At 51.3% G+C, this 24,475-nt stretch overlaps 1 protein-coding gene across 6 annotated transcripts in view; it reads left to right on the plus strand.

The window, feature by feature from the left end:
• The first annotated feature begins 1,353 nt into the window (after positions 1–1,353).
• The window catches only part of LOC137463838 (zinc finger protein 420-like), a 426,927-nt gene continuing 403,805 nt past the window's right edge, over positions 1,354–24,475 (plus strand). Inside the window, exons 1-2 of one of the 6 annotated variants that reach the window (XM_068175229.1) lie at positions 1,354–2,034; positions 2,119–2,264. In XM_068175229.1, coding sequence (XP_068031330.1) covers positions 1,397–2,034; positions 2,119–2,264 — 784 coding nt within the window. In that variant the 5' untranslated portion in view covers positions 1,354–1,396. Of the gene's footprint in view, positions 2,340–24,475 lie in introns of all 6 variants that reach the window. The other 5 variants (XM_068175226.1, XM_068175225.1, XM_068175227.1 and 2 more) reach the window with 5 other exon arrangements.

The raw sequence follows: 24,475 nt of genomic DNA on the forward strand, positions 1-24,475 counted from the left end.
TCTCCCAAAAGTCACACAGAAGAAGCTGCATTGAAGTTTCCAAGAGTTCCTCCAGAAAGAGCCAGAACCTCCTGAGAGGAGGGAACCATGCTGTTGTCAAAGGCACTTGGGGTCAGACAACAGTGCCCTGAACTCACTGCACCAAAATAATGTCTCAATCTGGTTAATAAAATTGTTAGAGAGGTGCCTCTGCCCCAATTAAGATACTAATGAGACCAAATCCAAAGTGGATTTTATTGAACAGTAAATGTGAGGTAGAGGGAGAGATGGAAGAAAGAGAAAAGGGGGGAGAGCAAGGGAGTGACAGGGACAGAGACCTCCCCTGAGGTGGGGCAAGTGTGACATTGTCCCCTCTGTGCGTGGCTTTCCCAGGGTGGGGGTTTTACACCTGAGCCAGTTTGGGAAAGGGGGGTGGTGTTCACCCCCCACCCCGAGCAGGGATTGCCTCACTGTTTCAGGGTGCAATGTAACCCAAAGTATGTTTTCAGTCACCATCTTCATAAACTGTGATAAACAGGTGGGGCAGTGTTCTTTATCTCTTCCATGACTCAGCCCTGATAACGCCCTCCAGGGGCTGTCTTCTGTTAATGGGCCATTGAGTGCCACTGCAGGACTGATAAAATTACATCATCCCATTGTGGGATGCTCCGCCCAGGGGGAGGAACCAAGCATTCCTACCTGGATATAATCTCAGCCTTCCAACACCAGGACCACCTTGCCTACTGGATTCCCAGAGGACAAGAGCTCCCTAACCACCACTGGACCTTCAGAGGAAGACCAGACCCTTCCACAGGATCACCGCTTTGACAGAATCACGATCATCACTCCAACAGGGCTGGAGCCTCCATTTCATCAGACGGCTACCACCACCCTGACCAACGGGGTGTCAGGTTAAATCCTGACTCTGTCAGATTAAGCCAGTGTTTCTGTATCATTGCCTTGATCTTAATATTCTTACTAAATTGTAATTCTGGCTTAGACTCTCCCCTGGTTTGCCTTCAAACCAGTACAAAACTCATTGTGCTCATCCCTTGTTTTTCTCCCAAAACAGAATTTCCTATCTCCAACACTTCACCAGATGGAGGAGGTAGCGGCGAGGAAGAAAAAGGAGGCCTGGCACCCTCGGGCAGCTGAGGAGGAAGTCAGTGCCCCTTTCCCCCTCTCTCCTGCTCCATCTCTCAGACCAGCACAGGCCCCGACTACAGGACAACATCGCTGCCAACGCCATCCTGCTGGGGACACACTGGGGGGATCTCCTTCCCCTTCCCTATGGCACGGAGGCAAATCCCACCCTCTCCTTGTCCTTCCTCCCCCAGACAAGGAGCTGAAGATGGAGACCAGGACGGACAAATCCCCATGGCAGAACCTCGTGGCAGAGGCCGTTTTGACCGGCTCCATGGCGCAGGAATCCAACGGGGAGGAAAAGCCCTGGAGATCCCACAGGAGGAGGAGCTGGAAACCCAGCTCAGGGTGCTCTGAGGAGGAAAGACCCACCCTGTGCCAGGAAGGTGGACAGAGCTCCTGCCAGAGCTCGGAGCTGGTGGTCCATGAGCAGGTTCACCATGGGGAGAAGCCCTACAAGTGCTTGGAGTGTGGGAAGAGCTTCAGGCAGAGCAACAGCCTGATCTGCCACCAGATGATCCACACCGGGGAATGGCCGTATGAGTGTGGGGAGTGTGGGAAGGGTTTCAGCAACAGATCCAACCTTATCATCCACCAACGCATCCACACTGGGGAGAGGCCGTATGAGTGTGGGGAATGTGGGAAGAGTTTCAGCCGAAGGTCCCACTTGATCCGCCACCAGAGGATCCACACCGGGGAAAGGCCATACAAATGTGGGGAATGTGGGAAGGGCTTCAGCTGCAGCTCTGCCCTCGTCATCCACCAACGCATCCACACTGGGGAGAGGCCCTACGAGTGTGGGGAATGTGGGAAGAGCTTTAGCCGAAGGTCCCACTTGATCTGCCACCAGAGGATCCACACTGGAGAAAGGCCATACAAGTGTGGGGAATGCGGGAAGGGCTTCAGCCAGAAGTCCCAACTGATCATCCACCAAATGATCCACACTGGGGAGAGGCCCTACGAATGTCCCAACTGTCAGAAGAGCTTTCAGACCAGATCCATTCTTCTCAAGCACCAGCGGATTCACACTGGGGAGAAGCCCTTCCGCTGCCCCCACTGCAGGAAGGGCTTCAAGCAAAACTCCCATCTCATCAGGCACCAGCACATCCACACCAGAGAGAGTCCCTACACGTGTCCCCAGTGTGGGAAGAGCTTCTCCAGGAGCTCTCACTTGACCAGACACCAACAGAGACACCAGCAAGGAAAGCCCTGCAAATGCCCTAGCTCCAGAAAGAGCTTTGTGCACTGCTCCAGCTCCATCCCCCATGGGAGAACGCATGTTGGGAAGAGCTCTGGTGATCCATGTTCCCTGTGATCCATGCTGGGAATAGATCTTTCCCTTTTCCTGCCCCTGCCAATGACATGGTGTGGGATTGAAGAACATGAGGGTCTGGCCATGGCCCTGTCATTACATTCACTCCCACCTCAGGTCATTGCCAGGGGCAGGAAAGGGACTCTCTCTCTCTCTCTCTCTCTGTCCCCGAGGAGAAGGGTGTCCTTTCCAGGCAGGAGGAAATACATGGCCAGGAAGAGCCAGTCAGTTGTGATGTAGATTTCCCTGTAAATAACTTTTCTTATCCCTTCTGTTATCAGTATTATTTCTGGTCCTGTTTGTTCCTTGTCTCGTTGCTGTTCCCAGTAAATTGTTCTCCTCCCAGCCTGGGATCATTGCCTTTTGTGCTTTCCATTGGAGGCAGGAGGGCAGCAGCTGAGTCAGGGCAGGCTGAGGTTGGATCTCAGGAAAAGGTTTTTGCCCAGGGGCTGCTGGGGCACTGCCCAGGCGACCCAGGGAAGGGTCACAGCTCCAGGGCTCTCTGAGCTCCAGCAGCGTTTGGACACCACTGCCAGGCCCAGGCTGGCATTGTTGGGGTGTCCTGTGCGGGGCCAGCAGTTGGACTCGAGGATCCTGATGGGTCCCTCCCAGCTCAGCCAGTTCTGTGGTTCTGGGATCCCATGGCCCTGGGGATGGGACTGCCAATGGTTGCCATGGCATCGGGCTCTGGCTCCAGGCACGAGCTGGTGTCCATGGCAACCACCCCTGGCATGGGGTCTCCATGGAGCTGCCCAGGGACTGACCATAGCAACAGGGGCTGGTGATGGTTGTCATGGAAACTGACCATAGCAACAGGGGCTGGTGATGGTTGCCATGGAAACTGACCATAGCAACAGGGGCTGGTGATGGTTGCCATGGAAACTGACCATAGCAACAGGGGTTCCTGGTGATGGCTGCCATGGAAACAGAGTGTGGCAACAGGGGGCTGGTGATGGTTGCCATGGAAACTGACCATAGCAACAGGGGCTGGTGATGGTTGCCATGGAAACTGACCACAGCAACAGGGGTTCCTGGTGATGGTTGCCTGCTAAGGATCAGATTTGTCACAGGCACTCAGAGGGGTTCCATGGGGACTTTCCAAGAGTCTCCAGGCTGCTCAAGAGCTGGAATGTCACAGGAAGAGACAGGGGCTCCATGGAGACCTCCCAGGGGTTTCTGGGGATGGTAAAGAGCCGTGTGGTCAGAGGCAGTCACAGCCATTCCGTGGTGACATCCCAGGGGACATTGGGCTGCAAAGGCACCGATCTGTCACAGGCACTCACGGGGGCTCCACGGTGACATCCCAGGAGTCCCCAGGCTGACAAAGAGCCGGGATGTCACGGGCACTCACAGGGGTTCCTGTCATGGGCAGAGTGGGAGCTTCAGGCAAAAGCTTTATTTCCTTACTGGAGAAACTCCTGCTGAGCCATGAGGTGGAGAAATGACACACAACAGCCACCATAGATCCTGAAACCCCTGCAGCACTCCCAGACTTCTAGAATTCCTTCTAATAGAAGAGACTGGCAGCGGCTGGATCCCATCCCGACCCTGCAGATTGGACAGGTGGAATTGAACCTTAATGCAATTTGTCCCAAAAGATTAATGATGTAATACCAGATAAATCTGTATAAATACAGCTATGATTGATTCTGATCATTATTAGAAAAAACGGTCTATTTACAACACAGAATAAAATTTAAAAAATAGTTATTTACTCCTCAATATAGGAGCTATACCAATTATAGACTATTCTGCTCTAGGAAGCAATTTTGAAGTCACCAGGGCCTTGCTGGAGTGGTTTGAGCCCACTGCAGGCAGAGCCTCCTGCTCCAGCAGGAACTGCCTTTCCTGTGCCAGGAGCAGGGCAGGTCCCGCTGCAGGAAAAGCCCCAGGCCAGCCCCAGCACAGGGAATGCCTCGGGCGCAAGGGCAGAGTGCCGTGCTGGGAGCTGTGCCAGGGAGAGCCTGAGGCACCAAAGGCGCCTTGGCAGCAGCAGCTGCTTGCAGGGCATGGCCAGAAGCCTCCCTTGGCAACCCGGCCTGGTGGCCAGCACTGCAGTGTCACTGTTGAGTAAGAAATGTCACAGGCTCATCAGAAGGCTGATTGGCATCATGTGCCATATGTTTGGAACTGCTCCTTTTTATATGCTGTTCCGATCCAGGTAGATAAAATCCCAGTGCCACATATCAGAGGTTTGTTAGGGAAGACAGTGTGGATCAATTCTGCCGCGAGTACAGACAAACCCATTGGTGGGATTGTCTTTGCTCAGGGACCAGGTTGTACACGGTGAATAATGCAGAAATATGGAAGAACACGATGTGTACCTCAGGGAGATCTGATTGTGGGGTGAGCCTCATATGCAAATATCACTGTTTGTTGGATGTTACTGCCACTGTCTGTACATTAAACCACACAGACATGAGACAGAAGGAAATGTGTAAGTGTCGAAGGTTTGTGCAAGTGATATAGAAGGAAATGTGTGTCAAAGGTTTGAACAAGTGAGATGGAAGGAAATGTGTCTGAGTAAGTGAAAGATGGAAGTTTTTACTTGATGAAGTTTTTACATGATGTTTGGTAGTATGTTGACGATTCGGAGATAAGGGGTGGAATCTCCTAGGGTGATGTTATGGTGCTTGCATCCCCAGTCGTGTGTTCTGTTTGTGCCTGATATTATGTTCTGTACCTTCAGGACTGGCTCTGAAAAGTGAAGGTTTGTTTTGTCTTGTTACCAGCCGGCTCACCTCTCCCCAAAGTCTGTGTCTAGGAGAGGCTAGGGCTTGCTGGCTTTCTTGCTTGCTTGCTGGCTTGCTTGCTTTCACTTTGCTCTTGCTCCAGCTTTTTGCTTTTGCCCTTGCTTTTGCTTATTAGTTAGTTTAGCGAGGAATTCCAATTTTTTCCCTGGACTGTTTTTTTTTTTCTTTCCCTTTCCTGAATACCATTTGAACCTGCTCAGGATTGGGACCTGGGAAACACCGAGAGCCAGCATTTTGTGACCTGCAGCAGCCATCCCCAGCGCCGGAGACCGATAACTAGGCAACCACTCCCAGGAGAGACTTTCTGAATTTGTCACCTCCTCAGACCGTAGAAAGACTTTTTGTCATCTGGTGTTGTTCATTTTTTGTGCTGGGGAGTGCTTTGCCTGCTCAATAAACAGGTTGTTTCCACTGCTCTCTGAGGAAATTCTTCCCAAGCCAGGTGAGCAAGGGGCTGTGGGGGTTTGCTTTCTGGGGGCTCCTTCTGAAGGTTTTCTCCCAAATTTGCCGCAAACCAAGACACTTTACTACATCAGCAGGCTGTTCTTTGGTGAGATCCAGCAGGGCCCTGTTCAGCCTGTGCTCAGCAAACTGACTGGCCATGAGCCACTGGTGGATGTACCTCACCATGGCAGGCACCTGGAGAAGGCAGGGGAGACTTGGAAAGCTGCCAGAGGGAGGAATGTCCCCAGCTTCCCCAGAGAAGTCCTTCCCTTCCCACCACACTGCCATGGCCTCAAAGGCTTCCAGTGACCAGTAGGCATGGCTTGGGAGGCCAAGCAATTCCTGGGAGGATCAAACCCTGGCCACAGGCTGCTTACTTGCTTTGGATTGGAAAACCCCTCGTCTACGAGCATATCCAGCAGGGCAGCACAGGCCTTGGTTTTGGAGATGTGCAAATATGCTCTGAGCCCTGTGCCCATGGTGCTGGTCTCTTCCTCCCGAATCCTCTTGATGAATTTGCAAACCAGCTGTAGGAGAAGGGCAGGAGGCCAGGGATGTTCCACGGAATGCTCCAAGCGCGGTGCTCGGCTGAGTGGTGACAGCAGGCCCAGCCCAGCTGGGGATGGCTGCAGGTACCTGCGCTGTTCTGCGGAAGAGGCCACAGGCGGGGTCCTGCTCTTGTGTGCGCTGCACGGCTGCACCTGGCAAAGAGCGAGCGCAGCCTGAGCTGAGGGGCTGTGGGAGAGGCCGGAGAACACAGCCCAGCCCTGCGCTCCCCAAGCAGGGACAACCCTGGGATGTCCCAGGAGATGGAGCACGGCTGTGGGGTGTCTGCCCTGGCCCCTATTCCATCCTGTCCATGGGCAAGTGCCCAGGGGATGGGATGGGATGGGATAGGATGGGATGGGATGGGATGGGATGGGATGGGATGGGATGGGATGGGATGCCATGGGATGGGATGGGATGGGATGCCATGGGATGGGATGGGATGCCATGGGATGGGATGCCATGGGATGGGATGGGGCCAAGCTGGCTGCAGGCACCGGCCCTGCAGCCTGGCTCTGGCACTCACCCTTCTGCAGTGGCTGGAACTGCTCCACTTCTTCAGGCTGATGTGCTGGGGCAGTCCCAGGGCCTTCTTTCTCCTCTTTCCCCCAGGCCAGCTTGGGCACGTTCGCAGGCCTGTGCTCTACATCACTGCCTGGATTCATGGCTGCTTGCAGGAGAAGGTGGCTCGGAAAAGGTCTGAGTCAGCAAGTGCTGCAGAGTGAAGTCTTGGCAAGGCTACAGGACAGCAAGTCCTGCACTCTGGTCTCGAGGGCTCCTGCCACAAGGACAGGAGACTCCTCATCAAGAAGCATGCTAAGCAAATGCCACGGTCTGCCCTGGAGGGCATCTGCAGAAAAGAAGCCTCGGGAAGGCCAGAGGTCACCAAGCCCTCTGGTCTGGCCACAAGGTCACCTGCAGGAGTAATGCCTTGGGAAAGCTCCGGGTCAGACACGAACGAGTGCGCTGTGCGGGGGCTCCTCACGGCACCGCTCTGTCCCGTCCTGTCCCGTCGTATGCTCTGAGCACTGTGGCGTGGTCTTGTCACCGCCAGCTCCTATGTCACCCCGTGTCACAAAGGGCCCTTGGACACGCTGTCCCGTTCCATGCCACGGTGACCGTGCTGCACCGTGTCACAAAGGGCCCCTGCACACACTGCCCCCTGCCCTGGGGCCGCCCCCAGCCCACCCAAAGTGGATCAGGTTGGAAGGAATCCCTCACCCCAAGTGTGTAAGACAGCCCGACAGGATCTTTAGGAATGGCTCAAACCATCAGCAAACGCTGCCCTGCCCTGCGGGCTCAGGGCAGCAGAAGGAGCCCCCAGGGCTGCCGACCCAGCCGCGCTGGGAAGGGCACGGGGCCTTCACAGAAGCTGGCACAGCCTCCTTGGGACACGTCCCGGCTGGTGGCCATCCTAAACCCGTGGGTGTGACACGGACAAGGAACGTGTGGTCCAGGGCACGAATGCTGCTCTGACCCCTGGGGCCCGGGGAGCGCTGACATCAGCAGGTGTGGCAGGGTCCCTGCCCAAGCAGACCTGCCACCCCCCGAGCCCTGGCAGCACCGGTGCCCGTCTCCTGCCCCAGAGACCTGTGCCCGTGGGGGGCTTCTGTGCCAGAGGGAGCCAAAGCCCACGTGCATTGGGGGCTGCGCTCCTGCCTGCAGGGGCTGTTGGCAGGAGCACCTGGAGCAACGCTGGCAACACTTGTTCTCTGTCAGAAGCTCTTACTCCGTGCTGAAATTATTTTCTCATTGCAGTTATTGCCTTCAGCACAAGAACACCTTAGTGGCGAAGGCACAGAAGAATCTGGCAAGTAAGAATCCTCAATTCAGGAAAGCTTTACTTCCCATTGTTCAACTCAAGTAGTTCCAAGAAGTTGCAAACTTCCCAAATGAATAGGGATGGCCTGAGGAGGTGAAGAGTTGGAATTTTGCTTCCCATCTCAAAGCAGCAACTCATTTGCCTTAACCTCATCCACTGAGGCTCACTTTACAGAACAGAGCACTACACAAAAAAAGGGAAAAAACAAGGGCCATTCTTTGGTTTTCTATGTAGGGATGATAATATCCTAATTCTCTTAAGGAATAAACGCTCTCAGGAAATGAAAGTCCACTCAATGTTACAAAAGTATCCCAAACAAATGAGTCGATGGCAAAAAGGTTAATCCTCCCCCGGTACAGAGATCTGAGTGGCCAGTAAAGTACAGCTCTCCCCTCTTGTTCCCTGCAGGACAATCAGGACCATGAGGAGGAAAAGTCACAGATATTCCTTCTGCCCTCCCTAACCAAAGCTGTGCCAAAGCACAGATGCTGCCTTCAAACTGACTCAAATTCCAGCCTAGACCTCTCACCTTCCAGACAACTCCTTCTCCAACACCCCACCAACACCAGCCCCCCAAACTCCCGCACAGAAGCCCTCAACACCCCGCCAGGAGCCCCAGCTGTCCCCGTCCCTCCGCAGAGCTTTCCCACCCTCCAGCAGACGCCCTGGTTCCCTGCAGGTGCCGTGGGATGGCACTCAGGAGGATCTGCTCCAAGGCCTTCCCCTGGAGCACGCTCAGGTTGCCAAGCCTATGGATCCTGGATCATCCTTCCCACCGAGCCTTCCTGTGCACGGCTGCTCCATTTGCACCTTTGCGCTCAGCTCGGACTTCTCCACTTCACCAGGAGTGCTGGGAAAGGATGGAGAGCAGCCTGGCAAGCTCTTTCTGCAGCTCCCTCTTTACCCTGGGGAGGTAGAACATTCCACAGGAAAGCAACTGGTGCCACAAGGATCGGGTGGCCTCAGGCACCTTTGGGGATGGAACAAGGCCTTGGTTTGACATAAGTAAGCACAAGCAATTCACATGAGTAAACAAGTAATTAGCACAGACATGCCTAAGTACTTAGCAGCAGTTAGCATAACAAAAACCTGGCAGGCCTAACTTGACATGAGAGTGACCTGACAAAAAGCTTTAGACACAGTCTACCAGAAGAACTAAGGGCAAGTGTGGAATCAGCCCTGTGCAGGGAAGCCCTGAGGAAGACTTTGTGCTGCTTTGGGGCATCGAGACCGCTCCTGGCCAGGGCCAGGACATCAGCTTCAAGTATGGGAATCTGACACAATGTATTTCCAACCGCCTGCCTATGGAATCACCTCAGCAGTGTAAAGATGGATGGTGATTTTGATACAACTCCTACATCAACCCACTGAAATTTATACATGGTGGAGAAACACTTTAGTGGGGTGCAGACCCCTGCCCTCCTGCCAGGTCAATAAAAGGGCTTTTGGCTGACAATGCATTTGTCTGCTGATTTCTTTGAATGAGGGAGACCCCTCAGGACTGCTGTATCCTGAGGGAACACCGTTGGCCTTGGCCTGTAGGCACCTGCACAAGCTTAAAATCAGCTGCCTCAGCTCCCAGGACCTCTCTTGGCCGGCATCCTGACATGGATGGAGGACTGCTGTGAGGCACTGCTGGGACCCAGCCGGACAGGACCGGTTGTCTTGTGTCCATGTAGCATGCCTTACACAGCCAGGGCCATGGCTCGATGAACTGAGAGGATTCCACTGCCTCAGTAGTTCGGGCTTGACCCCTGGGAGTTTGCGAATCCAGTAAATCGCTGGATAGATAAAGGGGATGAACGGGTTTATTTAGAGGGGCTTTACTGGACCTCAGCTGGTGTGGAAGGGGCTAACAGCGGGTCTGTTAGCTAAAGGATTGCAAAGAAGTTGAGAAGTAAGAAGTTGATAAGGAGTTTTTTTAAGGTTGTTATTAAGGAGACTAAGAGAAGAGAGGAATTGAAGAAAGATAAAGAGGAAACTTTGTAACTAAACAAAGCATTTTTTAAAAGTCAATTAAAGTCACTGTTACTTTTCACTCATAGTGTTATGTTAATTTACTGTAGTCAATAGTTAAAGTAGAAGAAGTATAAACAATTAGAAGTGTATAAAAAGTCAACCATCTTCGATAATAAAGAGTTGCCATCTAAGACTGTTTAATGCCTCTACTTTGTATTGCAACCACCTCAGCAGTGACAAGCTGGTAATGTAGTTTCTCTAGATGGGAAGCAGCCTGCTGTGGAGAATTTAGAAATTCACGAAGGAGTAAGTGGAATAGCCTGCCTTTGCGGGCAGTTCTTGGGAGCCTTGGGCACCTTGAGAGACTGGCACCATCCATGGGCACTATTGCAATGCGGGGTTTGTGAGAGGAGTTGGTACTGCTGTTCCGCAGGCAGCGGGGCACATGCTCTGAGTGTGGACAGAGGTTTCCTAATCAAGCCGATATTGAACCTCAGATTTTAAAGCTTGTGTGTGGAAAATCACATCTGGTACCTGTAACCTGGGGTTGCATGTGGGAGGAGAATTGGGAAAGGACTGTGAGGCTTTGTGAAGAGAGTTTTGGGTGGAAATGAGAAGGAGAAGGAGATAATGGGAACTCACCAGAGCAAAGAAGTTCCCCGAGCTAGCCCTTTGGGATGTATCTGAACCCACTGGAAAGAAGTCACCAGTAAGGTGGGATTGGAGAACAAGAAAGATTTAATCCAATGCTGCATGCGGAGTGGCCATTATACAGGCTGGAAGACTGAACCAAGTGGCCTCCTGCAGGAACTTTAGATTGTAATACCTTGTTGCAGTTAATGCTGTTTTTAAGACAGGAAGGAAGTAGGATGAGGTCTCTTCTGCTGGTATGTTTCTCGCCTTACGAAATCATCTGGAATGGGAGAGGGACTGTGGGCTCAGCACTCCCTCAGACCCACTGGTGTTAGCCCTTGAGAAGGAAAACAAAGGAAATAGAGGGCAAATTAAGCAATGTTGCTCAGCATGCAGCATAGGACAGCCATGTACCAAATCAGATAAGGTCTACCGTGCTGCAGCTCAAGAAAGAGATACAATAGATTTGCTGAAAGTGCCTCCTAGGAGACGGGAGGATGAGGATGAGGATGAGGTGGACTTTCCAAAAAAATAGGACGTAGGCTTGGAAGGGACATCCGCTCAAACCCACTCCCCTCCTGGCAGTCTGGTTTAGTCCAGAACCAGGAGACAAGCAGTGTTACAGGCCGCTCTGCGAGAGGCAGTGGGACCGGAAGGAGGGAGACTGATGGTTAAAGTACCATTCCCCACCCCTGATCTAGAGGCATGGGAAAGGATTGCTAAAAATTACCACAGTGACCTGATACTTATTGCAAAGCATTTACGATATGTTATCAAACAACACAACCCAGATTGGAGAGACACCCAGTTATTACTGGATACTTTCACTGAAACAGAAAAGCAGCTGATCCTGAGAAGGGGCTTTGGCAGAGGATAACTGTAAAAGCCAGTGATTGGATGTAAGAGAATTTTTCCCTCTCCAAGGGACCCTAAATGGGATCCCAATATATTGGCAGAGTTACAGAAATTAGCAGATTATCAAGATTGGATAGCACTGCAGGTGGAGAGAGCTATCCCAAAGACCAAAAATTGGTCTGTCCTGTATTCTGTTAAGCAGGGGCCTTCCCAGACTCCATCTGAGTTTCTAGAGTGTCTAAGGGATGCTATGCATCGCCATGCATCATTAGACCTGGGGTCTGAGATAGGAATTGCGGTGCGGAGAATCACAAATGGGACATCTCACCATGATCAATATGATCAAGTGAAACCAATTTTATTGTACTGAGGCCTGTATTTATAATAAGTTCTGCTGTGCACGAGTCTCTAGCTAATGCATGATTGGTTAACCCTAGCTGTTTATGTGTCTAAAATTAAATGCCGATTGGATCACCCGATTCTTGACGCGTCTTGCTTTGGTTGTCTGGCCCACCCTGAGTTCTCTTTTTTATTTTGCTGACAACTTTGCTGACTCCTCTGACTTCTTCTTCTTTTCCTGTCATCAAGGATTCACTGACCCCGTTTCTTGAACTGGTTCCTTTGTTACCAGAAGGCTGGATTGTGCATCTGCTGAATGTGTCCATTGTCCTGCAAAAAATCCTCAACAGGGGATGTCCTATTAGTTTCACAAGCAGGGTGCAAACTTTTAGGGCGGGATTTACAGGTGCAGTTAGACATTGGAGTACTCCCAGAGGAAGGAAAAATGGTGGTTAAGCTATTCAAATTAATGGAAGAGAATGAGGACAAAATTAATGAGGTGGTGTGGACAAAACTGAAAAATCGAGGTAAATTGAACATGAAACCTATAGTAATAAAAATAGTTGATGAGAACCATCCAGTTCAGGTATGACAATACCCACTCTCCCTGGAAGGGAGACAAGGACTGCAGCCAGGGATCCAGGACCTACTTGAGGAGGGGACATTAGAGCCATGTATGTCCCCCAAAATACACCCATATTACCAGTAAAGAAGTCAGATGGGACTTACAGGCTTGTCCAAGATTTAAGAGAAGCAAACCAAAGAACAGTGAATCGGTACCCAGTAGTGCCTAAGCCCTGTACACTACTGAGCAATATCCCCCCAGCACAGCAGTGGTTTAGTGTGATAGACCTAAAAGATGCTTTTTGGGCATGTCCACTGGCAGAAGAAAGCAGGGATATATCTGCCTTTGAATGGGAGGACCCCAATTCAGGGAGAAAGCAACAGCTTTGGTGGACCTGGTTACCACAAGGGTTTTCCAAATCCCCAAACCTATTTGGTCAAGCCTTGGGAGAAGTACTACAACTCTTCTCCATCAAACCTGAGATAAAGCTCATCCAGTATGGAGATGATTTGCTTCTCTCAGGACGGGAAGAAAATGAAGTTTGAGAATCCACCATAGCATTATTAAATTTTCTGGGGGACCAAGGACTTTGAGTATCAAAAGGGAAACTCCAATTTGTAGGGAGGGAAGTAAAATGCCTGGGACATGTGATTTGTCAAGGGAGCTGGCAGCTGAACCCTGAGAGAATTGCAGGGATAGCCTCACTCCCACGGGCAAAAACTAAGAGAGAAGTCAGAAGGTTTTTAGGCCTGTTGGGATACTGTAGGCTATGGATTGAAGCATACATGCAGGCCATCAGGTTCTTGTTTGAAAAGCTAGTAGAAGAAGAGATTAGGTGGGAAGAAGATGACAAGCAAATTTTGAAGCTTTAAAGCAAAAATTAGTCAGTGCAGCAGCACTGAGTCTTCCTGCCTTAGACAAACCCTTCTATCTGTTTGTGGATATAGAAAAAGGGGCAGCACATGGAGGGTTAGCCCAGGACCGGGGAGGATCCAGGAAACCAGTGGCATGTTTATCAAAACTGCAAGACCCTGTCAGCTGGGGGTGGCCAACCTGCATTCAGGCAGTGGCAGCGAGCGCCCTACTCATAGAAGAAAGCAAAAAATTAACCTTTGGGGAAAAATTGAAAATATATACCCCACACTCAGTAAGGAGTGTCCTCAGCTAAAAGGCTGAGAAATGGCTCACTGATTCCCCAGTACTAAAATATGAAGCCATCTTAATAGATAATGGTTTAGAGCTAGTCGTGAGTAACCAACTCAGCCCTGCCCAGTTTTAGATGGAAAACCTGATGAGGAATTAATATACAGTTGCCTAGAAGTTATAAACTATCAAACTAAAGTAAGAGTGGACCTAACAGATCAACCACTCCAAGGTGGAAAACGATTGTACATTGATGGATTTTCACGGGTAATCCAGGGCACAGGGTATTGGGGTAGGCTATAGCAGATGAAGAGTTAGTGGCCCTAGAAAAAGGAAAGTTACCTTCCAACTGGTCAGCCCAAGCATGTGAGTTGTATGCCCTAAAGTGAGCTCTGGAAATACTCACACAGAAAAGAGAAACAATATATACAGACTCAAAATATGCTTTTGGAGTAGTGCATTCCTTTGGAAAAATTTGGGAAGACAGTGGGCTATTAAATTCAAGGGGAAAGGAACTAAAAACTTCTTTAGAAGTGTTAGAAACCTTACAATTACCAGAAGAAGTGGCAGCAGTATATGTTAAAGGACATAAGAAAGGAGTGACTCAAGAAGCACGAGGGAACCATTTACAGATTTAGATGCTAAGAATTCAGCTGAATCAGGGACAGAAAAAATAATGACAGCATTAACCCCTATGAGAGAAATGGAAGAAGTCCCCGTATTCAGTGAGACAGAAGAGAAAGAATTCCTCAAAACAGGAGCCAAGAAAGATAACAAAGGGAAGTGGAGATTAGCAGATGGGAGGCAAATGTTGAATAAACCCCTTGGCAGGAAAATGCTCGAAGGCATACATGGAACAACACACTGGGAACACCAGCGCTAAGTGATCAATTTCTAAGGGACTGGGCCTGCATAGGAATTTTTGGAATAGCTAAGCAGGTAATTGAAAGGTGTGTGATATGCCAACAAGTAAATGAGAAGGTCATGAGGAAAACACCAGGGGAGGGTGAGAACTAGCCTTACAGCCCTTTCAAAACATCCAAGTAGACTTTACTGAGCTTCCCCAGGTACAACGGTGGAAGTTTTTACTAGTGATAGTAGGTGACCTGACTCATTGAGTAGAGGCGGTACCCACGGTTAAAGCCAATGCCAATGTTGTGAGTAAAACACTTCTAGAATCAATCATTCCCCAATATGGGATGGTGAACAGCATTGATTCAGACCAAGCATTTCACCTCTAAAATACTGCAAAAAGTTGTTCAAACCCTGGGAGTAAATGGGAATTGCACACTCCATGGCATCCACAGAGTTCTGGTCACAGTGAGAGGATGAATCAAACTCTTAAAAGAGCTCTAGTTAAGCTGATGACAGAAACCCAGATGTCATAGATAAAATGTCTCCCTTTAGCCTTATTAAGAATTAGAACCCAATCCCAGTCAGATCTGGGGGTCTCACCCTATGAAATGATATTTGGTTACTCTTTTTGACCTCACCCCAGAGGGTTGCCATCTATGAGGAAGAGGAAGCCAATGGCAAGAAATATGTTATGTCTATAGCAGAAACCTTAGAAGGGCTAAGACATAAAGGGGCAATTCCTCAAACTACCACCCTGGATTTCAGAGTCCATAACATTAATTCTGAGGATTTGATCAAGTAATGATCAAGTCATGGAGAGATCACCCTTTAACTCCTCAATGGGAAGGTCCCTTTCAGGTACTGCTCACCACCGAATCAGCCGTGTGAACTGCAGAGTGGGGATGGACTCATGCCAACAGATGGACTCAGGCCAACAGACTTAAAGGCCCAGTAGAAGAACCCAAAGAGTGGACTGTAACATCCAGGCCAGGTGAAACAAGATTGACTCTCAAGCAGAGACTGAAAGACAACCAGAAAAACACCAAGACGCCCAAAGTCAAGCTTCCACCAGCCAGTTTGAGAACTGTCTTCCTGTTTTAATGGGTGAGAATTACCAGCACCTGTTGAGGGGAAGTACACAAGGGACTGTAAGAGGTAATGGGACAGCTTCTTTAAGAAAATAAGACAAAGGAAGGAGGGCAAGACCCCTTTGTTCGCTTCCAAGAAGACTCCATAGCCCTGCTGTGGGTAGCAACCCCGTAGGAATGGTAAGGTAGGGACAAAAGGCCATATTGGACCACTGTCATTCCCCAACTGTCTTTGAATACAACAGGGACTGGAGGGCGAGACCGAGCTGGCCTCTGGACCCCTAAGATACACTGACTATGGGTAACAACCACATAGGCATGATAGATGGGAGTCAAAGCCATCCTGGACCTCTGTTAGGCCCTTTTGTCCATTCCAAATAAGTGTGTCTAAGGAAAACCTGAGATTTTCCTCCTGCTCCCACTGTCCTTGCCCACATCAACAGATGCTAGTATGACTCTTTCAAGAGAGAGATTTTTTTTTACTTAATTGTTCCAGTAAAATGACTTGTAAAAACAGAAAACGGGGGGTTGTTACAGATGAGTAATCCTATGGTTGACTCTCACAATTAAGGGGTGAATATTAATATATGTTAAGTTGTGTAGATGTATAGTTATCTTTCCCTTCCCCTTTGCATTGTTATCGTGGGATGCCCTCAGTAGTCAGGGCATTTGGGAAGGTCGGCTTGTTGCTATGGCAGAGCCTGAGCTCCAATCAAGCTGTAAGAAAGTGATCTCCACCACTGGACAGCGAAGGAGGAGTGGATTGACAAGACTTTGGGAGGGGCTGGAGGTATAAAAGACAGAACATCCATTTTGTAGATGAGCACATGGTGACTGAATCCTTTGCTCCTGGCGCTGTATTCTTTACTTTATTCACTCTTCTGTTGTATTTCGATAAGGTCTTAATAAACCAGTTAAATTTTTGAAAGTGAAAATTGTTTCTCACATGGGGTTGGGGAATGTGTCCACACTGGGTCAGACCTCAAGGTAAAACTTCTCTGACCTGGCCAGCCCTCCTTAGGAGTGGCCCTACATCAATATCAATCACAGAATGCTGCAATCACCTCTTCTCTAAAGAGAACAGTAATAAAGACACGCTTTAAAATGGGAATACATATTTCTTAGAAGCTCTTTGAAATGTTTCTCCATAACTGTAAAAGGAAACCTTCTTAATGAACTGCATTAGAGCAGAGGGAAATCAACACACAGCCATGGCTTCTCAGGACTTGCTTGATCCTAATGAGAACCGTGGTGCATTTGGAGCTGAGCCCTGGAACCTCAGGGCCTGAGAGGAGATTGCACAAATCTGTCCAGGAGTCAAAGTCAGAGAAAAAACCCAAAGTTTCTCAAGCCATTAATGGGTGCCAGTGAGGTCCATCCCTAACGCAGGCTCCTCATGGACTCCTTGGAGGAGAGAACTGGAGGCCAGGATGGCACAAAAATCTCTCAGGGACTCAGTATGGAAAGGAAAATCCAAAGTACCTTAAACTCCTGGAGTATCTCAAAGCATCAAGGATCCCCACTGAGTGTCAGTACAAAGCTCTCAAGGGACTCATTAAAACAGATAATTTCAGGCTGTGACGGCACAATCTTTCTCACAGAATCTGTATCAAAAGGGAAACACCAAGCACCTTAAAAGAACTGAAGCACCTTGAAGCATTAATGAGCCCCACTGAGTGTTGTTCCTGACAAAGCCTCTCCAGGGACTAATTACAGCAGATAATTGAAGGCCATGACTGCACAAAGCTCTCAGAGACTCCAAGGCAAAAGCCAAAGCCAAAGTGCTTTGAAAAACCTGCAGTCCCTGGGAGCATGAAGGAGCCCCCAGGGCCATTCCTGAGCAAGGCTCCCCAGGGACTCCTTCCAGCAGATCCTTGAGGCCACTGGGATGTGGGCTGGGGGGGGATGCTGAGGGCAGGACAAGGGGCTGACAGTGCCCAGCCTGGCTGGGGCTGTGCCAGGAGGCACCAGTGCCTCAGGACAAGGTGTCTCCTGACAGCCCTTGGTGGCACAGACCCTGCTGTGCCCCAGGGCACCAAGACTTGGCTTCTCCTTGTCCCCACCTGTCATCAGTGCCTCCAGTTCTCTGCTCTGCCTGGGGCCTGGGGACACTTTCTCAGTCGTGTCCCTCAGTGGGACCCATTAAAAGTCAAAGAAACTTTGGAGTTGGATGCTGACTTGGAGTTCTGGAGAGGTTTCTGCAGCTCCCTCTCAGGGCCTGATGTTCAGGGCCTGAGCACAAAGCCCCAGAGGGTCATTAAAGTCCTTGTGCTGTGTCTGTGCTGCTGAGCTGGGCCGGGCTCCTGGCCCAGAGGGTGATCCTGGTAACCAAGGAGAGCTTCAAAAGCACATTTCCCTGGATGAGCAGCTCTTCTCCCAGCCCAGCAGGGCTGGGGCACTGCCTGCAGCCAGCCCGGGCACAGCACAGAGGCACAGAGAGCTTCCATCAGTCAGGGCTGGGAAGGTGCTGAGAAGTGCCTGGGGCAGAATCCCTGGCAGCCCTTGGCACAGGAACCTCTGGCTGCAGGACAATGCAGCTGCAGCTCCTGGAGTGATCTCCTACAGCTGGAACATCCCAATGCCCACAGACCCTGTGAGTACAACTCTGAGTATTTCTGGTGCAGGGGAGGTGAAATGCTCATGAAGCTCTGATATGCTGAGGAGTTCTGATCAGTCATAGAATATTTCCAAGACAAGGATTTTGATTAAAATGAGGAGATTTCCTAAAACTTTGTATTCTGTTTCCTACTAGTGGAGAATGGCAGGGATGGAGGGATAAATATTAAAGGATGATTATGAATTACTGATAAGAATTTTGACAAGTGCCTGAGACATCTGAACTGTTACTTTTAGTGATTAATAGGGTCACAGTAGATCCCTAATGTGCCTTCAGCCACTCTGCCCATGGACAGCACCAGCATCACCTCTGCTGGAGCCATCAGGCTCAGTCTGAGCTGTCCTTTCTCCAAGCTGCAAACAGAACCTGCCCCCAGCCAGTGCCCTGCAAACAGGCAGAGTTCTGTCAGGCCAAGGAGAGTGCACAGAGATTTGGGGTCTGTGAGTGCTGGCAGGGAGAGCTCAGGCACAGGGAAACACGTGCAGGAGGAAAATCCCCAGGAAGCAGAGAGAAGATCAGGGAAGGAGAGAAAGCAAAACCCAGAAATGCTGTGGCAGGGAGAGTTTAGAGATGTCCAGAGGATCCCCTCCAGTGCAGCCCCTCCCTCTGAACAAGCCCCCTCCCTCCTGTCCCCCCAGCCAAGCCTCTGCCCTCAGGGCCGGGGCTCCAAGGCGTGCAGCCCCTCCTGTGCAGGCAGAGCTGCAGCAGAGCCGTGGGGCAGCTCTGCAGCCCCGGGCCCAGTTCCCTCTGCAGAGCACAGGGCTGGGAGCAGCTGCCCGGCACTGGGGGCTCTGGGAGGGGGCACAGCTGGCTCAGGGTGACACAGCTGTCCCCAGTGCCTGGCTCTGGGCAATGCTGTCAGTGCAGCCAGGGAAGGAGCTGCATCTCCCTGCATCCAGTGCCATCAGAAGGACACTTGGAAATCTCCCTGAGATTTCAGTCCAGGCTGGGAGCTCCAATCCAGGATGCAAACCTGTCCTAGATCATCTCTGAGTTATAAGATTGATGGGGAATGGCAGAGGTTTTCTGACACTGAAAATGCTGCTGGGTTGGTGAAATGAGCAACATGAGTTCTTGGCTACAAATATGGAGCAGGGCTGTGGTGGATCCATCTGTCTCAGTAGCAACATAGCGTTTTTAAAGGAAACATGAGAGTGTGAACATCCTTCATTTGAAAAAGTGAAAGCCCAGAGAAAGTCCAAAGAGAATGAAGTGACAGACCATCTCCCTTCAGTCTCCACTCATAATCTTCCCTCAGAGAACTCTGTTCTACCAGAGGGAGGCAGGAATGTTGAGTGTTTCTGATATCCAAGAATAGCAGGAGAGACATGGTGGGAGCTTAAAATGAAAACCTCAGAACTCTTAAACACAGAAGAGTGTCCGTGTGTGTTACAGAGGAGGGTGTATGGGAAATGGCTTTGGTTTTGGTTACAGGTATCTCCTGTAACTCTTCTCTGTCCTTTCTCCATGAACAGGTCTCCATGTGCAGCCACAGCAAATGTCCAACAGCAGCTCCATCAGCCACTTCCTCCTGCTGGCACTGGCAGACACGCGGCCGCTGCAGCTCCTGCACTTCTGCCTCTTCCTGGGCATCTCCCTGGCTGCCCTCCTGGGCAACGGCCTCATCATCAGCTCCATCGCCTGCGGCCACCACCTGCACACGCCCATGTTCTTCTTCCTGCTCAACCTGGCCCTCAGCGACCTGGGCTCCATCTGCACCACTGTCCCCAAAGCCATGCACAATTCCCTCTGGGACACCAGCACCATCTCCTACTCAGGATGTGCTGCACAGCTCTTTCTGATTTTCTTCTTCCTTGGAACAGAGCTTTCCCTCCTGACCATCATGTGCTACGACCGCTACGTGTCCATCTGCAAACCCCTGCACTACGGGACCCTCCTGGGCAGCAGAGCTTGTGCCCACATGGCAGCAGCTGCCTGGGCCAGTGCCTTTCTCAATGCTCTGCTGCACACGGCCAATACATTTTCCCTGCCCCTGTGCCATGGAAATGCCGTGGGCCAGTTCTTCTGTGAAATCCCACAGATCCTCAAGCTCTCCTGCTCCAAATCCTACCTTAGGGAACTTGGGCTCATTGTGGCTAGTATGTGTTTGGTGTTTGGCTGTTTTGTGTTCATGGTTTTCTCCTATGTGCAGATCTTCAGGGCTGTGCTGAGGATCCCCTCTGAGCAGGGACGGCACAAAGCCTTTTCCACCTGCCTCCCTCATCTGGCCGTGGTCTCTCTGTTCCTCAGCACTGGAGCTATTTCCTACCTGAAGCCCCCTTCCATCTCCTCCCCATCCCTGGATCTGGCCCTGTCAGTTCTGTACTCGGTGGTGCCTCCAGCCCTGAACCCCCTCATCTACAGCCTGAGGAACCAGGAGCTCAAGGCTGCAGTGTGGAGACTGATGACTAGACGATTTCAGAAACATTAAACTGCCGGCCAGTTTCAGCAAATCACTTGTAATAAAAGTCATCTTTGATACGTCTTCTTGGTTTCATTTTGGAGATTCTTTTTCTTTGTTTTGTTTTTTAAATATTTTCCACAAGGAAATGTCATTGTTTGTGCCATTTCTAATTTTGTTTCCCTCCACCTTCCCTGTGCCCACAGACTGTGTTAATGAGGGGCTGCACTCTTGGGGGCTTTAAAGGAACTCAAGGATGTCCCAGCAAAGTTTTCTGCAGAGATGCCCTTTTGTTGACTTCTCTGGGGCTGCAGCAGCAATGTCTGTGTGCAGAGCTGGGGGCAGATCAGTGCTGGCACAGCAGCTGTGCCCAGCAGCAGCAGCACTTGGTGTTGCCAGTGCTGCTCCCGTGGCCCTGCCCCGCTGCCCTGGTGGCCCTGGTGTTGCTGCAGGGCCTGAGTGCTCTCGGGGCCGGGCACAGTCCTGGGGGTGGCAGTGCCGGGGCTGCAGCAGGGACAGCCCATGGGCACTGCTGGGGCAGAGCTGACGCCTCAGGCCAGGGCCTGGGGGCTCCAGGCTCCTTGCCCAGGCTCTCTCAAGAACACGGCCAGGCCAATGCTCAGCACAGAAAACCCCCGTGAGCAGCCACAGGCTGGCCGTGGGCAGGCTGGGGGCAAACAGCATGGCTGGTGCTCTGCAAGGGCCCTGGGGCAGACGGGAAGGAGCAGCAGAGCAGGGGCTGATCCATCCCCAGTGCGCTGGACAGCCCAGGGCAGCGTCCCAGAGCGTCCTCATGGAGCTGCCAACAACATCCCTCAGGGCCCTCTGCAGCCCTGGCCTCTCCCCCAGCTCACACAGGTGCCGCATCCTTGCAGGCACAGCCACGGCAGCGCTGGCTCAGGAGCCCCTGTTTGCATTGCACACAGCAGGCGGGAGCACCCCCATGCTGCTGCTGTGGGGACATGAACCTGAGGGAGCACAAATGCCATCAGCCCCTGGGGCCAGGAAGGGCTGGGGGACGCCAGGGAAACCACTCAGCTTTGTCCTGGCCTCTGCAGCCAGCCAGAAAGTTTGTTCCCATCAGCTGGGAGTTTCCTGTCCCACTGCAGACGCTGTTGCTCAGAGCCAGGGCTGCCTGGCAGACACCCCCAAACTGCCCTGAGCATTTCCTTGGCTTCACCTCTGCTTTCTTTTTCCTTCCCTTGTACATATTTCTTCCCATTGCCCACTCCTGTTCCCTCCCCTGCAAACAGCCCATCCCTGTTTGCCCTTTCCTCTCTGGCCCCACTCCCCATTCCAGTTCCTGACTTGGCACCATGGGAACGTCCCTTGGGGAGCAGGATCATCCCACAAGTGCTGCAGGAATTGTCTGCAGGCTCCTGCAGTGCCTCGTGCTGCTCCCTTGCCAGAGGCAGCCCAGGCCAGGGGGGCACATCTGGGCTGCTGTGTCTGGCTGTGGGGCTGCCTGTTCTGGGCAGTGAGGAGGGGCTGCAGAGGCTCTGCAGGACTGACAGGATGGGCTTTGGGGCTGTGAGGAGAAGCTGAGGGACCTGGGCTGCTGGAGCTTCTGAAGAGGAGGCCCAGGGCTCCTCCTGCAACTGCTCCATGTGTGGTTTCAGAGAATCCCAGAATCAGCAAGGCTGGAAAAGACCTTGGAGATCATCAGGTCCAACCTGTGCCCTGACACCGCCTTGTCTCTCTGAGCCTCCTCTTCTCCAGGATAAACAACCCCAGCTCCCTCAGCCGCTCCTCACAGGACTTGTGCTCCTGACCCCTCACCAGCCTTGTTGCCCTTCTCTGTACACGCTCCAGCCCCTCCATGTCCTTCCTAAACTGGGGTGCCCAGAACTGGGGATTCGAGGTTGCTGCCCAACAAGTGCCGAGCACAGGGGAAGAATTACTGCCCTGGTCCTCCTGGCCACACCATTCCTGATCCAGGCCAGGAGCCATTGGCCTTCTTGGCCACCTGGGCACACGGCTGGCTCATGTCCAGCCTGCTGTCCATCAGACCCTGAAGGTCCCTTTCTGCCTGGCTGCTGTCCCTGTAGCGCTGCAGGGGTTGTTGTGGCCAAAGTGCAGGACCTGGCACATGGACTTGTTAAACCTCACCTGGTTGGATTTGGGCCCTGGATCCAGCCTATCCAGGGCCCTGTGCAGAGCCATCCAGCAGATCCATACTCACAGCCAGCTTGGTGTCATCTGCAAATTTGCTGATGCTGGACTCAATCCCCTCATGCAGATCATCCATGCAGATATTGAAATCCACGCTGGCTGGCTCTGATCCCTCAGCCAGCCTGTGGGTGCCCTGTGATGGCACTCAGGGTGATCTGTTCCAGAACCTTGCCAGGCACCGAGGTCAGGCTGACAGGCCTGGAGTTCCCCAGATCCTCCTCCCAGCCCTTCTTGGGGATGGGCTCACACTGGCACCTCCAGTGCTCTGGGACTTCCCTGGTGATCCAGGACTGATGGTAAATGATGGAGAGCAGCTTGGGGAGCTCATCCACCAGCTCCCTCATCCCCCTAGGATGGATCCCATCTGATCCCATACACCTGTGAGCATCTGAGTGGCCCAGCAGGTCCCCAGCTGCTTCCTCCTGGATTCCAGAGGCCTGTTCTGCATTCTGACCCCATCTGCCAGCTCAGGAGAACTCTTGTCCTGAGGACAACCTGTCCATATATTGAAAATTGATACAAACAAGGTGTTAAGTAGCTTGGACTTTTCCTTATCTTTAGTTCCTATATTCTCCACTGCATCCAATAAAGAGTAGGGGTTCACCTTATTCCACATTTTGCCATTAATTTATTCATAGACACATTTTTATTATTTTTCACAGAAGTGGCCAGGTTAATCTCTAATTGAGATTACACCTCTTTCTTTTTTTTTTTTTACTGAATGACCTGACAACATCCTCAAATGCTTGCTAAGTTGCCTGACCATTTGTCCAAAGTTAATGCACACTCTTTTTTCCCTTAAGTTCCCACAAAAGCTCCAAGGGCAGACAGGGCAGTCATTTTCCTCACCAGCTCATCTTTGGCCACACTGGGACAAGCTGCTCCTTCCCCCTTAAGATTACTTTCTTGAAATGTGTCCATCCTTCCTCGACCCCTTTGGTTTTAAGGGCTGTTTCCCATTAAAAAATCAGTGCCTGATTCAGTACTCCCCAAATCTCCATTCTAAATAGGCCAAAGTCTGCCCTCCCTAATTCCAGTGTGGAAGTTTTGTTGCTGCCCCTCCTTCTTTCACAGATCATTGAAAACTTGATTATTTCATGGTCACTGTGCCCCAGGCAGCCAACGACCCCCACATCTGCCACCAGCCCTTCTCTGTTTGAGAGCAGCAGGAGACAGAGCTTTCCTTGGCAGTGGAGTGTTACCAAAAATTCGGTAAAACAGAAAACTCCTTCACACCAATGCAGCATTAAGAAGCAGCATTCTTTATTCAGCCGGGTGCACGGGGGATAGCTCCTCCCAAAGCCGAGCATGCTGAGTGCAGGAAAGTTTCTGTTCATATTCTGTATTTTGCACACATATTCATTGGTTGTCCTGGACTGAACACACATCTGATAATCATTTCCCCAAAATCATTAACATATTTCCCCATCCCTTTACCCATGCTCTCTTCTGTCCTGGGGGTCTCTCTGGTGGTCCCTGGTGGTTGTGGACCCCAATGTTCCAGGGGGCCTGACTGAGCTGGCAGGACACTGAGGCTGGTGAACTTCCAGTTCCCCTTCTGACACAATGGGCATTGTGTGGTTTCCATAGGCCTGGGGTTTTGGAGAACAAGCTCCAGGTGTCAGCTCACCTGGTGGAGACAATTTATCATCTGGTAACATGAGGTCACAGAGTGGGCTATGACATCACAGAATGGGTTATGTGAGGTAATCGAGCAGCTATGACATAAACTGCAGTGCTAGCGAGGAGGGGATGGAGAACACAGAGCCAGGCTCTTCACCGGGGGCCTGGTGGGAGACAAAAGCCAATGGGTGGAAGGGGAAAGAGGGGAGATCAGCCAGGCCAGGAG

The sequence above is a fragment of the Anomalospiza imberbis genome, chromosome 30 (genome assembly GCF_031753505.1).
Source record: "Anomalospiza imberbis isolate Cuckoo-Finch-1a 21T00152 chromosome 30, ASM3175350v1, whole genome shotgun sequence".
Classification (NCBI taxonomy): Eukaryota; Metazoa; Chordata; class Aves; order Passeriformes; family Viduidae; genus Anomalospiza; species Anomalospiza imberbis.